The 15,290-nt window shown below is 39.5% G+C and overlaps 1 protein-coding gene across 1 annotated transcript; it reads right to left on the minus strand.

Annotated features, from left to right (window-relative positions):
* Window positions 1-40: 40 nt before the first annotated feature.
* Window positions 41-6,968, minus strand: hif1al2 (hypoxia inducible factor 1 subunit alpha, like 2). The gene is made up of 14 exons (XM_066645968.1): window positions 6,842-6,968; window positions 5,400-5,647; window positions 4,883-5,019; window positions 4,547-4,631; window positions 4,336-4,412; window positions 3,857-4,032; window positions 3,650-3,756; window positions 3,004-3,151; window positions 2,218-2,369; window positions 2,064-2,128; window positions 1,348-1,580; window positions 1,184-1,262; window positions 987-1,095; window positions 41-382 (listed from the first exon to the last, which is right to left on the minus strand). Exons 1-14 carry the CDS (start codon window positions 6,943-6,945, stop codon window positions 54-56), a joined length of 2,049 nt encoding a protein of 682 aa, XP_066502065.1. The 5' UTR covers window positions 6,946-6,968; the 3' UTR covers window positions 41-53.
* Between the last annotated feature and the right edge of the window lie 8,322 nt (window positions 6,969-15,290).

Here is a 15,290-nt window from a genome sequence, read left to right on the forward strand (position 1 = left end):
GTAAAGCTTCCTTGTGTTTGTGAAAGGCGCTATATACATTGAACTTATTAATATTAAAACTTATTGACACAGAATATGGAATTGCATTGCTCTTGTTGGTACCATGGCACTCCTGGTGCAACCTGGTCCAGGACGGTGGTAAGTTCAGTCCCCTGAAGCAATTGAGTGGAGGGTCCTAAAGGAGCGTTCACCTCACACTCCCACCTGCTCAGTTCAGGCAACATAACTGGTGCTGGGACCATTTTTCTTCCTGCATTTTGGATGGGATATTGCAAGAAAGGTGCTTGAGGACACCATGGAAGTTTGGAATATACGGGAGTCCAAGGCACAGATCCTGGAGAATTCTCGGAGTGTGTGTACTCTGTTGGTCCATCTGATTTGGCTAGAAAACAAACATGGCAAGTTTGTGACAACCAGATAAATAAAATGTAGACTAAGTATAAAAGTTTGTAGACACCAGCATGTCCATAGTTTTCTTCTGAATACAACAGTGTTAATAAGACTAATAATAAGAATAATAATTCCCCCTGTAGTGCAGGAACAGCCTTAACTCCTCTGAGACAATTTTGCACATAATATTGGAACATAGCTGCATGGATATCAAGGCATTCAAGCATGAGAACACATGTCTAGTACAGATGCTGGATAATAAAAGCCACACCAGAGCATCCCAAAGGTATTAGATGTTGCTCCAACAAATGTAGCTCATCTGCTCTACAGCCCAATGCTGGGGGTATTCAATCTAGTCTACATTTGGCATAACTGAACACCTGTGGGTGCACCTTATATTAGCTAAATTCACTTGTTAATGGTGTCAAAAAAAATTTGGACATGATATGTATTGAATATTTTACTGAGCTGATTTCCCAGAACCAGATTAAGCAAAAGCCTAGACTAAAAAATTTGACCACTGGCATTTGAATTTGTTCCTATACTAGGTTTTATCAACATCTGGGACACCATCCCAATTCCTTCCCCAAACTTACCCAAAACGTTTTTCCTAAAGCCTTTGGTGACATGTTGTGACATCTCTGATATGCCTGTTCGTTGATTTGTCTTGTTTTGGAAAGAGGGGGTTTGATGAATACCTTCCACCTAGCGACACAAAACACAATATTATTCAATGTTCCACATTATTACGTTTCTCAGAAGAAGACCCAAAACAAAAATATACACATATTACTTGTTGCTTTCCGTTCATTGTGTACAGGGTGTTATGCCTTTGCCTTGAGGAAATGAGGTCAGGAAGGTCCTTGCTAAACCTGAAGCAAGAGAAAACGTCATAAAGCAATGAAAGGAAAGAAGAGGGTAGTTTCTACCCCAAGCAGTTTCTAACCAAAGACATACCTATTTGTTAGAGAAAAATAACTGTCAGTGTGTGGGGAGGTTGGCAAAGTGCCTTCGGGGGTTGTTTCCAAATGAAGATGGTTATCTGGGTCCAGTGAGATGCATGGCCTAGTGAAATATCTGTTTAGGTCTAAACTGTCTGCTACTGAATCTAAAGGAGGAGTTAACTGGAAGTCTTCCTCGTCCATGGGGATAAATGGAGCCAGGATATCCAAATCCAGCTCACAAATCTCCTAAAGAAAGAAAACATACCATTTTAATAGAATCTTAAAGCAATGGCGATATATATGTTCTTCAGCAGGTGTAGGGATCAGTACAGTAAGCAGAAGCAGGCAATTTTCTGACACATCTCAACATAAAAATGAAAAGGAAATTCTCAATTTAAATAATTTGTGTTCCAAGTCTAAGCTTAAACTCTGATTAAGCCTAGGACTACACAGACACACACACAAAAAATATTAAGATTTAATTAAATCCAAGACTATTACATGGTATAGGCTGATTATTCAGTCTTAATTTTGTCAACCATTAAGTACCATTCAGATGGTCTGCATTTCTGTTAGATTCTGACTCACAACACATGCCGTATGTTTAGAGCAAACATTTGGACCATCTGTGGTGACCCTGAGGACTCTAATATTTTACAATTGGTAGATAACAAAGTGTATTTTCCATATATCATACATTCTGAGAGATTCAATTATTATTATACTCACACAGGTAAGAGAGTTACATGCTGGTGACTTTTGCATGATCTGCAAATGTCCATTGGCTACTCCATCTGGAGAAAATACATTTTACGTGTAAGTCATGAGTCCATTTTATAACATGGTGCTGATTGATAGGACCTCATTATGTCTGAGTATTTACCTCTCTCACTGTCAGGAAACATGGTGTGCTTGTCTGTGTTTGTAGATGTTGTAGTTAATGGTGTGGGCTGGGCAATAAGCTGGAGGTCACAAGATTTCAGCACAGGCTTTGTCTGTTCCAGGGAAAATACTACATCTGCCATCTCCACCTCACTGAAGAGAAACAAACACAACAAACAATAATAGAGCTTTAGCCAGTTAGGTTCTACTAAGGGACACAATCCTAAGCATCCTTTCTGTTGTAGACAATGTGCACTGAATTGCCAAATTATTAACCACATCTACAGAACAATGACACTGAGTTTTTTAAAATGTCCATCAATGCAACTTTACCTCATACACCCATACAAGCACAACTTAATCTGAGAGTACCATGTCAGAAAGACTCGCTTGTTGTTGTCACTGCTCTGCTAAGGATCATACCAAACACCATCAAAAGAACATCGTTGCAGTGGTGGTCCTTTTGTAGTTTATTCAGATTGAACAGAGGAGGCAAATCTAAAAGTTAAAACCCTCTACAGGATTTTATTCATACAGCCTGGCATCTCTAATTATCTCAAACTAGCCTCAGAGATTTTAGGTTAACTGAATCAAAATTCTTGGAAGGGATACTGTCTGGATCTGAAATGGCCACTTCTGCCATGCTGGGAATGGGTGATTAAACTAGAAGTAACTTAATGTAATCTCACACACAAACAATGATATTATATTTTAGTTTAAGGAACTAATAAATTGGCAAGTCAGTGTTTAGCCACAAGTCTCCCCCCCTTGTCAGATGCACTCTAACCTCAGAATGTAGTTGATACACACAACACTTTCAGGCTTCCCAGTGCGAATGTTGTACACCACTGTTGCGTCTGTCTCTACCCAGACGTAGCCACCATGTTTCTGCAGCAGACGATATTTCCCAGTGCAAACCTGGCCTTTTGCAAGCACTGTCCCAGACAGATGGTTGAACAGCATTAAAAACTATACGCCGTTGCAAACAGCATTAGAATGGTAAACAAAACATATTTATAAATATTCATTTTTAATTAAATTAGCCAATACAGGTCAGATGTATAAAGTGTGCCTTTTTGCACTGGAGCTAATAGGCTAATGTTGCTAACAAGTAATGGAAGCTTATGACCAGCAATTACAACAGTCTGTATAAACCCTATCTATGCTGGTATAAGCTGGTCTGGTGGTGGTTTAGTCTCAAAAAAATGTATTTGAGATTACTTAATGTGGTTTGAGACAATGGTGGGCATGTTTACACTAATACCAATTTGTATCTGTAAGTTTACAGTTCTTAGCAACTTTATCCTCATTATCCAGTGTCATAAAAAGACTGCAGGCACTAAACATGTTATTATTCTCATAGCTACTTTAAATTAGAATAGTACATAATACTATAAAAACATACAATAGTTGGAATTTATATCTTCACTCACAGCTGTTGTGTGCTTTCAAGATGTGCTGGCAGTCAGATGGATGATAATACTGGTAAACAGACTGACCATGCAGCTCTGTATCTCTGAAACCAGTCAGTTCCAATACCCTAAACCAGAGAAACCAGAGAGTGAACAATAAGAGAAGTGGAAACTCAAGCAAATGGTGGTGAAAATCAAGGTACTCATTGCAACAGCTATGAGTTGTACCTAGAGTGGCAGAAGGTGAACTTCATATCCGGCCTGTGGATGCTGAGGAATGCTTTGGAATTTAGATATGATTCCCTCTCAATGACATCCTGTACAGGCAATGACCTGCACAAAAGAAGCAGACAGCTGCAGCCTGGAGTAAACGATGACTTCTTCACTCCAGTGCAGTGAACAACCTGTGGAAGGAAAAACAGCCTCAATGTGTATGGAAAGATAAAGGAAAGAAGCCACATCTACCAGTGTACACCAGAAAAAACTGAACCAGCAAGCTGCTGCAATTTCTGTTTTCAGCTATCACAGTGATGTAGACAAATAAAAAATAAAAAAGTAACAACATTTAAACCGACAATACTTAGATTCTTGGATGCTAGTCAACAAGCATGACCATGTTGGGCAACAGGTTAAACCAGCACCAGACTAGCATTTTGCATCATAATCTATATCTTATATGAAAATAAAAGAGAGTAACTCTGGTATACCTTCCAGGGAGTTAGCTTGTGGTTAGTTGCACCTTTGATTCGAAGGAAGACGTCACACTTCTGCTGCTCTTGGCTCCCTGAAATAAATATATTAGATAGATAGATAGATAGATAGATAGATAGATAGATAGATAGATAGATATTTATTTTTGTCTATTTGGCCATCAATTATATTATTTTATCAACAAAACAAATATTACTGCTTGCATACCCATCAGCTTTGTAAGTATTTCTTTCAACTCTTTCTGATCGCAGGGATGCATGAAATCAAACAAACTTCGGCCAATCAGATCCATCTGAAATAAAAGTAAAGTGTATAATTAAGTATGTCATTTTGGAGTATTGCTGCAGGAAAAATAAAAAAACAAACCAAAACTTGTTTCTCCAGAAAAATAACTGCAGGAAAGAGGGGAAATTCTAATTATGATTATTTATTTATTTAATGCAAGTTGACATCACAAGATTTTTTAATATAAATTAGTTTTTAAAGTAAAGGTTTAACACAGCATAATTAAGAGGATTTCTTTTTAAGTCATGTCATTTTTACCTGGTTGATTCCTGTGTGAGTAGTGACATCTTTTGTAGTGAAAATAATCCTGCCATTCAGGGACATTATGAGAAGGAATCTACCAAGGGTTCGATTTAGATACCACTTGTCATTCACTCCTACAGGTTCCCCTACATCTAGGAACACCAGATAACATTACTTGCATACAGCCCTTATCTGCGACCCTTGAGACCATGTCACCAGTTTTAAACAAAAATGTTCCAAGCAAAATTAGAAAAATAATCACAAAAAGACTTGCTTATGTTTTATGTGACATGGATATACAATGCTATTGGTACAAAGCACTTCTCCTGTGAAGAACTAATAGCACTCCCTTTAGGAGAATCTTCAGTCTGCTCAACTTAAATGAGTTAGGCCCACTCCAGTTACCACTGTTTCTAGTGTAAACAGAGGGTTTGTTTAATATATTTACAATGTGTATTGTGGCATAGACACATAATATACAAAAGAGGAAATATTATAGGCTGGACATATTTCTTGTATTTGTCTGCCTCACCTTGATGTGAACGTGGAGACTGTGAGTTTGCTATAACCGGTGCTGTGCTGGAAGCTGGAGAGTTGAGCAGAGCTCTGAGACGTAGGTATGAGATGGTTAGCCTGATGACTGAAGCTTTGTCTAGCTGACTGTCCAAGTTTGGAGCCAGGGGCAGCAGTGCAGCAATTTCTTTGAACAACTGACTCTCCTTCTCCCTCCGGCTCCGAGCAGCCACACGAGAGCGAGCCTTCCTCCATTCTGTACACACTCTACAATAAAAAATATATAACCCCAATAATGTAACTCCACAGGAGAAATGAAAAATGTGTTATAATGTAAATCAATGTCACAATTTTTTTGAGTAACCATATATACATATATTATCAGGTTATGATTATGACTGTGGGAGGTGTATCATTTTTAGTGCTGCAGTGACACTGACATGGTGTAAAATATTAATAAACTAAAATGATGAAACAATTTAAAAAGAGGCGCCAATATTTTTGCATACAATCATTTCCTGTTTTCTGTTTTATCAAATCAAGCATGCTTACATATAATTTCTGGCCCACTTTGTGCAGAGCAGGTGATGCTGAAGCTGTGCTGTATGTAATAGTTTGAGAAATGAAACAAGCATTCAACACACTCATTGTAAATAGCTTCTAATAAAGCAAATGTAAAGCACAACTTCGCACATCTTAGGTCAGGATTCTTTCTCACAACACCACATTCAGTATGGAATGAGAAAATCTCTGCAGGTATTATCCTGTTTTGCATCCATTGCTACGTTTTAAACCAAAAGGTGAAATATTTCTGAAGAGAAACTTAAATATTACACTGAGATTTAACATTCACTTTTGGTAAAAATTAAATAAATAAATAAATAAATAAAAGATCGAGGGCATTGTTACTAAGTGCATATTTTGAGGTGAAACAAAACTTTTCTCATATAAATCATTTCTGGTGACTTAAGAATGTCTGTTTTAAAAGACAAAGTTCTCCCAGTAGCATATTTTTCCCCATGACAAATGGAGCAATATTTTCTTTTGGAACTGGAGACACGTCATGACTGCGTCATTTCATCTTATCAGTCCCTCACTGAGCAGTCTGCACCCTCTGATATACAGCACAAAGACAAAGTGCTGCATACCTCAGTAGGGTTTTGTTTCACACAAAATGAGTGGATTTTACACACATAAAGTGACATATGTTACGTACATATGTCAAACGTAATGCAAAGTTACATCACAATCCAAAACCCCAGTTCTTAACATATTAAACACTTTAAAATGCAGACTATGGGGAAATCCAAAAAGCAGAATGCCTCAGCTTAGTCAAATCACTTATTCTCCATGTCAGTTCTGTCCAACAGGAGATGAGCTGAAGAGCATGCCTCAAATTTAGTAAATTTAAAGGTGAAATCCTATGCAGTATCATCAAGCTAATTTGGTCTGGTGTCTTACCTGGCCTTCTTCTGCTCGCTGACATTTTGCTTGCATTTCTGCTTCACATTGAGCTTGTGGTCTGGACCAGCCTTCAGAACTGTTTGTAGATGCTTGGTTATCATAGTAATTTCCCACTGAACTCACAGACAACTGCTAATCATGTTGCTCACTGGCACATTGTAGTTTGGAGGAGTGGAAATATATAGGGCTTCAAATCTTCAGCCAATCACCTGCTTCAAACGGGTGGGCTTGTCTGTGTTCACACCCATTTCTTATAATTTCTTCAGTGAGGTCCCAATTTCCACTTTCAAAACTCTGTGTAACAGTTGGCCAAAGAGATGTCAATCTGAAAATATATTTTAGTTTCTGGACTAACCCAAAAGCTGCTGTTGTTGATTTGTATATTTTAGTTTAGTTTTGTTTTTGATATAAAAACAGTTATATTTTGTTAAATAATATTTTTTTACCAGAATTAAGAATTTATTTAATTGATTTTAGTATAATTTCCCATGTACGTGACTTAATTCTCAATATTATTAACATAATATAATCACCTGTATCTGCAAATATATGTTACTCTCTGTATCTCCTCTGTAAACAGCATAAGGGTTGGGAGATTTACTGATACTGGTTTACCGGGCATATTTTTGCTGACATTCTGGTCACTCAGATAAAAAGCAGACCTTCACAAGTGCCCCCACCACTATGTCATGAATGGTGGATAATACAAGTGTTGCCTAAATCCACACCCATGTAAAAGTGTTGTAAAAGAGATACTGTTTCCAATAAAATGCCTTTTAAAACATCTTCAGTAGAAGTGCAAAAACAAAAAAGCATTCATAAGTCATTTTTTCCACTTTTGAGATAATTTAATTGCTTTAATATTATTTACTTTTAAAAATGCTTCAAATTCAAATCTTATTTTAAGCACACAATCCACTCAATTTACAATTGCAAAACCAATGGATAAAAATAGATAAAAATTATGATTTGTAATACAGTATAAAACACAGGCTGCATGACTTTATGACACAGCCAGTCACCTGCCTCTGACTAGTGGGTTGGTCTGTGTTCACACCCATTTCTCTTTCTGTGAGATCTCAATCACCACTTTTAAAAATCAGTTGGCCAATGAGCCGCCAGTCTAAAAATACATTTTATTGGAGGACTTGGAACCAAGCTAAGTTCAAGTGTTTATATATTATTCCCAATATACAAATACTTAGTTTAAAAAAATAAAAAACAGAATTAATATCTAATCATGCTCAATTTCCATTACAGAATTAAACACATGGCTCACTCTACTTTTGCTATCATTTTACTATTACTATCTCTATTTCATGTGTATTGAGTATAATAAACTATTAAAACATATTAAGTATTACGTTTCAAACAGCTGTTCTGCCACAGTTCCAAAATAATTAAGATGTTTCACCTTAAGACAAACAAACAAACAAAAAAAACCTTTCATATTTAATAATAAGAAACATTGGGAGAATATGACTGCATTCACCCACTACAGCGAGTGTGGGACCGTCCCGAAATACGGGACAGAGCTTCACTGAAGGGACTGCTCCACAGCCCACTGCGCAGACGACTGAAGTCAAGCCAGCCTCCACTTGGAAAAGCTTGGTCAAGCCAGCCCCCACTTAGATTTGGTGGAACGTCGTATTCTGAACATTACGGTAATAGCGTGCAGAGGAACAAATTTCTAAATAAAAGCCAAAAGTCAATGACAGGAAATGTATGTAATAATAAATAATTTTCTAAACAAATAATAAATGGATAAACAACAAATATTTGCTATTTTGTGGAAATGATGAAGATTTTAGGACATGACTCTCAAGTCACTCTGATGTGCCATTTAAAAAAAAGGCCCTTTGTGTAGTCCTATGTCTGTAAATTTATTTCCAAATTTAAATAATTATTAAAAAGAAACCTTTAGTTTGCACAGAACAATTTCACTTCATAATCATAGTACCACACCTGATTATGTCACTCACTTAATATGAAGTCATTCTGATGTGTCATTTCAAAATAAAGGCCCTTTGAATTGTCCCATTTCTGTAAATTTAATTTCAAATGTAAATAATTATTAAAAAGAAACCTTTAGTTTGCACAGAACAATTTCACTTCATAATCATAGTACCACACCTGATTATGTCACTCACTTCATATGAAGTCATTCTGATGTATCATTCCAAAATAAAGGCCCTTTGAATTGTCCCATGTCTGTAAAATTAATTTCAAATTTAAATAATTATTAAAAGGAAACCTTTAGTTTGCACAGAACAATTTCACTTCATAATCATAGTACAACACCTGATTATGTCACTCATGTAATATGAAGTCATTCTGATGTGTCATTTCAAAATAAAGGCCATTTGAATTGTCCCATTTCTGTAAATTTAATTCCAAATTTAAATAATTATTAAAAAGAAACCTTTAGTTTGCACAGAACAACTTCACTTCATAATCATAGTACAACACCTGATTATGTCACTCATGTAATATGAAGTCATTCTGATGTGTCATTTCAAAATAAAAGCCCATTGAATTGTCCCATTTCTGTAAATTAATTTCCAAATTTAAATAATTATTAAAAAGAAACCTTTAGTTTGCACAGAACAATTTCACTTCATAATCATAGTACCACATCTGATTATGTCACTCACTGAATATCAAGTCATTCTGATGTGTCATTTCAAAATAAAGGCCCTTTGAATTGTCCCATTTCTGTAAATTTATTTCCAAATTTAAATAATTATTAAAAAGAAACCTTTAGTTTGCACAGAACAATTTCACTTCATAATCATAGTACCACACCTGATTATGTCACTCACTTCATATGAAGTCATTCTGATGTGTCATTTCAAAATAAAAGCTCTTTGAATTGTCCCATTTCTGTAAATTTAATTCCAAATTTATATCATTATTAAATGTGAACCATTAGTTTGCACAGAACAATTTCACTTCATAATCATAGTACCACACCTGATTATGTCACTCACTGAATATGAAGTCATTCTGGTGTGCCATTTTAAAAAAGAACTATTGTAAATGATCACATTTCAGCTATATTCACTCCGGATGTTGGAATTGTTATTAAAAGGAATCCTCCAGTTTGCACACACCACTTTCACTTTATAATGAAAGTACACCCCCTAAATATATGTCTCTCACTTAATATCAAGTCATTCTTGTGTGCCATTTCAGATTAGGACCACTGTAATCAATCAGATTTAAATTATATTCACTGTAGATGTTGAGATTGTTAATAAAAGGAATCCTCCAGTTTGTAAACACTACTTTCACTTCATAATGATAGTACAGCACATGCAAGCATCAATCATTTAATGTCATACTATTGTAGTGTGTCTAATTTGTTCATCCACTCATTACATCCAGATCACATTACTGATATAATGCACGACGCGGTTCCTCAGCGCCTTCAAGAGTAGTCGACTCATGTACCGAGTGATTACTCCAGTGTGAATCGAAGGAACTGGCGTTAGAAGCGTGCTGGAGTCACCCCCTCGCTGGTGGATTACCCCTTCAGGTCCGGGGAATTTTTTTGGGGGGGGTTAAGGGTGGGGGCTGTTAGCCTCCGACTTCAGGACAAGGGAAGTGAGGCTAACAGGGGCGCACCTCTGGGGGATCCATGGTTAAAGAAATCCCTCAAGAGTTCGCCCATCAGACCCCCTAAACCCTTAACAGTTCCAGTACAGGACGTCGTTGCAGGGCCCCCTGCCTCCGTGGACGTTGTCGCAGGGCCCCCTGCCTCCGTGGCGTCGTCGCAGGGCCCCCTGCCTCCGTGGACGTCGTCGCAGGGCCCCCTGCCTCCGTGGACGTCGTCGCAGGGCCTCCTGCCTCCGTGGACGTCGTCGCAGGGCCTCCTGTCTCTGTGGACGTCGTCGCAGGGCCTCTTGTCTCCGTGGACGTCATCGCAGGGCCCTCTGCTCCCAAGGATGTCGCTGCACTCCCTCCTGATCTCCAGGAGAAGCTTGCAAGCCTCTTGGCACGTCTGGAGGTCTCCGTGAAGGCGGCACCCGCCGCTCCTGTCTCCGTGAAGGCGGCACCAGCCGCTCCTGTCTCTGTGAAGGCGGCACCAGCCGCTCCTGTCTCCGTGAAGGTGGCACCAGCCGCTCCTGGACCCGTGACTGTGGCTCCGGCCGCTTCTGCACCCGTGACTGTGGCTCCGGCCGCTTCTCCACCCGTGACTGTGGCTTTTTTTACACATTTAAAATATTCCGAAAGATGGTTCTTCATGGAACCAATAGTACTTCTCCTATGGCGTCACTCAGTGAATGTCACGATTAGCGGGGCAGACTGACGGAGGCGGACGCACTTGCTAAAACACAGTAATTTTAATGAAACAAAAGATACAACAAAACAAAGACTGGCAACTACGGAAACAACTAGACATATGAAATGAATTGAGGAAAACAACAGAGACAGACCAAACTAAGAAACAAGACACAGATACACTGGAGGCGAAACAACGATACTTAGAGGAAAGAAATGACAAGGCTTGGGGAGAAAAACAAAATGACATGACTACAAATGAGAATTACACAAACCGACATGACTTTGGAATCAAAATGAAACGACTAGGAAACAAAAACAACCTGACTTGAAGTGGGAGAGAAACAACACCATATGACTATGAAAAAGGAAGAAACAACATGACTGGGAAACTAAACGAAACGTCTTGACTAGGAAGTTAACAACACAAAACGAAACGACATGACTTGACTGGGAAAGAGCAAAACAAATGACCGATAACAGGAAGTGACACAAGGGAACTTAAATACTACATACAAACGAGACACACCTGAGACAGATAACGAGGACAGCGGACAAGGAGGCGGAACAAAGGCGGGACATGGGCGGAGACAAGGACAACAGACACAACAGAACAGACACAGGAGCTGGGGACATGACCGGACCGGATATAGGAGACTGGACACAGGACAGGACAGGAGGCTGACAAAGGGAGGCTACAGGAGAAGAGACTTGAGACAAGACAGAGGACAGAAACGGGACAAGACAGAACTAGAGACGGGTGATGAAATACTGGAATGAAGAGGGGGACGGACTGGAGACAAAACTGGAGAGCAGACGGGACTGAACGGGTGACTGAAAAAAGGGAAAAGGAGACAGGACTTGAGACTGGAAAGGACTAGACAGGACACATGAGACTGGACCGGAGCAGGAAACTGGACAGGGTGCTTGACATTGGATAGGACAATGGATGGGAACGGGGATTGGACGAGACTAGGAACTGGAGACAGAAGCAGGTGACTGAACAGGTTTAGGGACAGAAGACTGGACATGGGCAGGTGACAGGACAGGGGACTGGAATGGAGACAGAACATGTGGCAGAACTGGGTAATGGGACTGGACAGGAGCAGAGACTGGTGACGAGACAGGGGACATAACTGAGGACAGGACAGAACCAGAGACAGAAGATTGGACAGGAGCAGGGGACAGGACAGTGGACTGGAAGGGAGACAAGACAAGTGACTGAACAGGGGACAGGACATTTGATTGAACACTGGATGTATACGGGGACTGGACATGAGGCAGGACAGGTGACGGGACTGGGTGTTGGGAATGGACAGGAGACTGGCCTTGAGACAGGACAGAGGGTTGAAATGGAGACTGGACTGAAGACAAGACAGGTGAAGAGACAGGTGATAAGACATAAGACTGAAATGTGGACTGGACTGGATTAACAGGGGACTGGATAAGACTTGGCAGGGGAACAGGGACCAGGACGTTTACCGGGACTGACACGAACACAGTGACAGGGACGGGAACAGAGACAAAGGCAGACACAGGTACAGGGACGAGGACTAAGACAGGAACCAGGACAGGAACAGACATGGGAATCAAAACAACTGGGGGATGCCCAGGACTGGCAAATGTCTGAGGGGAAGTCTGAGGAACCAGCCTGGGCACAGTTATGGGGACACGACCTGAAGCGACCAGAGCCACAGTCACGGGTGCAGAAGCGGCCGGAGCCACAGTCACGGGTCCAGGAGCGGCTGGTGCCACCTTCACGGAGACAGGAGCGGCTGGTGCCGCCTTCACAGAGACAGGAGCGGCTGGTGCCGCCTTCACGGAGACAGGAGCGGCGGGTGCCGCCTTCACGGAGACCTCCAGACGTGCCAAGAGGCTTGCAAGCTTCTCCTGGAGATCAGGAGGGAGTGCAGCGACATCCTTGGGAGCAGAGGGCCCTGCGATGACGTCCACGGAGACAAGAGGCCCTGCGACGACGTCCACAGAGACAGGAGGCCCTGCGACGACGTCCACGGAGGCAGGAGGCCCTGCGACGACGTCCACGGAGGCAGGGGGCCCTGCGACGACGTCCACGGAGGCAGGGGGCCCTGCGACGACGCCACGGAGGCAGGGGGCCCTGCGACAACGTCCACGGAGGCAGGGGGCCCTGCAACGACGTCCTGTACTGGAACTGTTAAGGGTTTAGGGGGTCTGATGGGCGAACTCTTGAGGGATTTCTTTAACCATGGATCCCCCAGAGGTGCGCCCCTGTTAGCCTCACTTCCCTTGTCCTGAAGTCGGAGGCTAACAGCCCCCACCCTTAACCCCCCCAAAAAAAATTCCCCGGACCTGAAGGGGTAATCCACCAGCGAGGGGGTGACTCCAGCACGCTTCTAACGCCAGTTCCTTCGATTCACACTGGAGTAATCACTCGGTACATGAGTCGACTACTCTTGAAGGCGCTGAGGAACCGCGTCGTGCATTATATCAGTAATGTGATCTGGATGTAATGAGTGGATGAACAAATTAGACACACTACAATAGTATGACATTAAATGATTGATGCTTGCATGTGCTGTACTATCATTATGAAGTGAAAGTAGTGTTTACAAACTGGAGGATTCCTTTTATTAACAATCTCAACATCTACAGTGAATATAATTTAAATCTGATTGATTACAGTGGTCCTAATCTGAAATGGCACACAAGAATGACTTGATATTAAGTGAGAGACATATATTTAGGGGGTGTACTTTCATTATAAAGTGAAAGTGGTGTGTGCAAACTGGAGGATTCCTTTTAATAACAATTCCAACATCCGGAGTGAATATAGCTGAAATGTGATCATTTACAATAGTTCTTTTTTAAAATGGCACACCAGAATGACTTCATATTCAGTGAGTGACATAATCAGGTGTGGTACTATGATTATGAAGTGAAATTGTTCTGTGCAAACTAATGGTTCACATTTAATAATGATATAAATTTGGAATTAAATTTACAGAAATGGGACAATTCAAAGAGCTTTTATTTTGAAATGACACATCAGAATGACTTCATATGAAGTGAGTGACATAATCAGGTGTGGTACTATGATTATGAAGTGAAATTGTTCTGTGCAAACTAAAGGTTTCCTTTTAATAATTATTTAAATTTGGAAATAAATTTACAGAAATGGGACAATTCAATGGGCTTTTATTTTGAAATGACACATCAGAATGACTTCATATTAAGTGAGTGACATAATCAGGTGTGGTACTATGATTATGAAGTGAAGTTGTTCTGTGCAAACTAAAGGTTTCTTTTTAATAATTATTTAAATTTGGAATTAAATTTACAGAAATGGGACAATTCAAATGGCCTTTATTTTGAAATGACACATCAGAATGACTTCATATTACATGAGTGACATAGTCAGGTGTTGTACTATGATTATGAAGTGAAATTGTTCTGTGCAAACTAAAGGTTTCCTTTTAATAATTATTTAAATTTGAAATTAATTTTACAGACATGGGACAATTCAAAGGGCCTTTATTTTGGAATGATACATCAGAATGACTTCATATTAAGTGAGTGACATAATCAGGTGTGGTACTATGATTATGAAGTGAAATTGTTCTGTGCAAACTAAAGGTTTCCTTTTAATAATTATTTAAATGTGGAATTAAATTTACAGATATGGGACAATTCAATGGGCTTTTATTTTGAAATGACACATCAGAATGACTTCATATGAAGTGAGTGACATAATCAGGTGTGGTACTATGATTATGAAGTGAAGTTGTTCTGTGCAAACTAAAGGTTTCTTTTTAATAATTATTTACATTTTAAATTAAATTTACAGAAATGGGACAATTCAAACAGCTTTTATTTTGAAATAACACATCAGAATGACTTTATATTTAATGAGTGACATAATCAGGTGTGGTACTATGATTATGAAGTGAAATTGTTCTGTGCAATCTAAAGGTTTCTTTTTAATAATGATCTAAATTTTGGAATTAAATTTACAGAAATGGGACAATTCAAAGAGCTTTTATTTTGAAATGACACATCAGAATGACTTCATATGAAGTGAGTGACATAATCAGGTGTGGTACTATGATTATGAAGTGAAATTGTTCTGTGCAAACTAATGGTTCACATTTAATAATTATTTAAATTTGGAAATAAATTTACAGAA

The sequence above is a fragment of the Hoplias malabaricus genome, chromosome 15, assembly GCF_029633855.1.
Source record: "Hoplias malabaricus isolate fHopMal1 chromosome 15, fHopMal1.hap1, whole genome shotgun sequence".
Lineage (NCBI taxonomy): Eukaryota > Metazoa > Chordata > Actinopteri > Characiformes > Erythrinidae > Hoplias > Hoplias malabaricus.

What these genes read in the sequence shown, in the direction of transcription:
- hif1al2 (XM_066645968.1), bottom strand. Translation starts at nt 6,945, where the DNA reads ATGATAACCAAGCATCTACAAACAGTTCTGAAGGCTGGTCCAGACCAC. An exon ending in CTCACACAGGAATCAACCAG is followed by an intron (nt 4,632 to 4,882) that starts GTAAAAATGACA and finishes CTTTTATTTCAG; the next exon opens with ATGGATCTGATTGGCCGAAG. An exon ending in ACAAGCTAACTCCCTGGAAG is followed by an intron (nt 4,033 to 4,335) that starts GTATACCAGAGT and finishes TTCCTTCCACAG; the next exon opens with GTTGTTCACTGCACTGGAGT.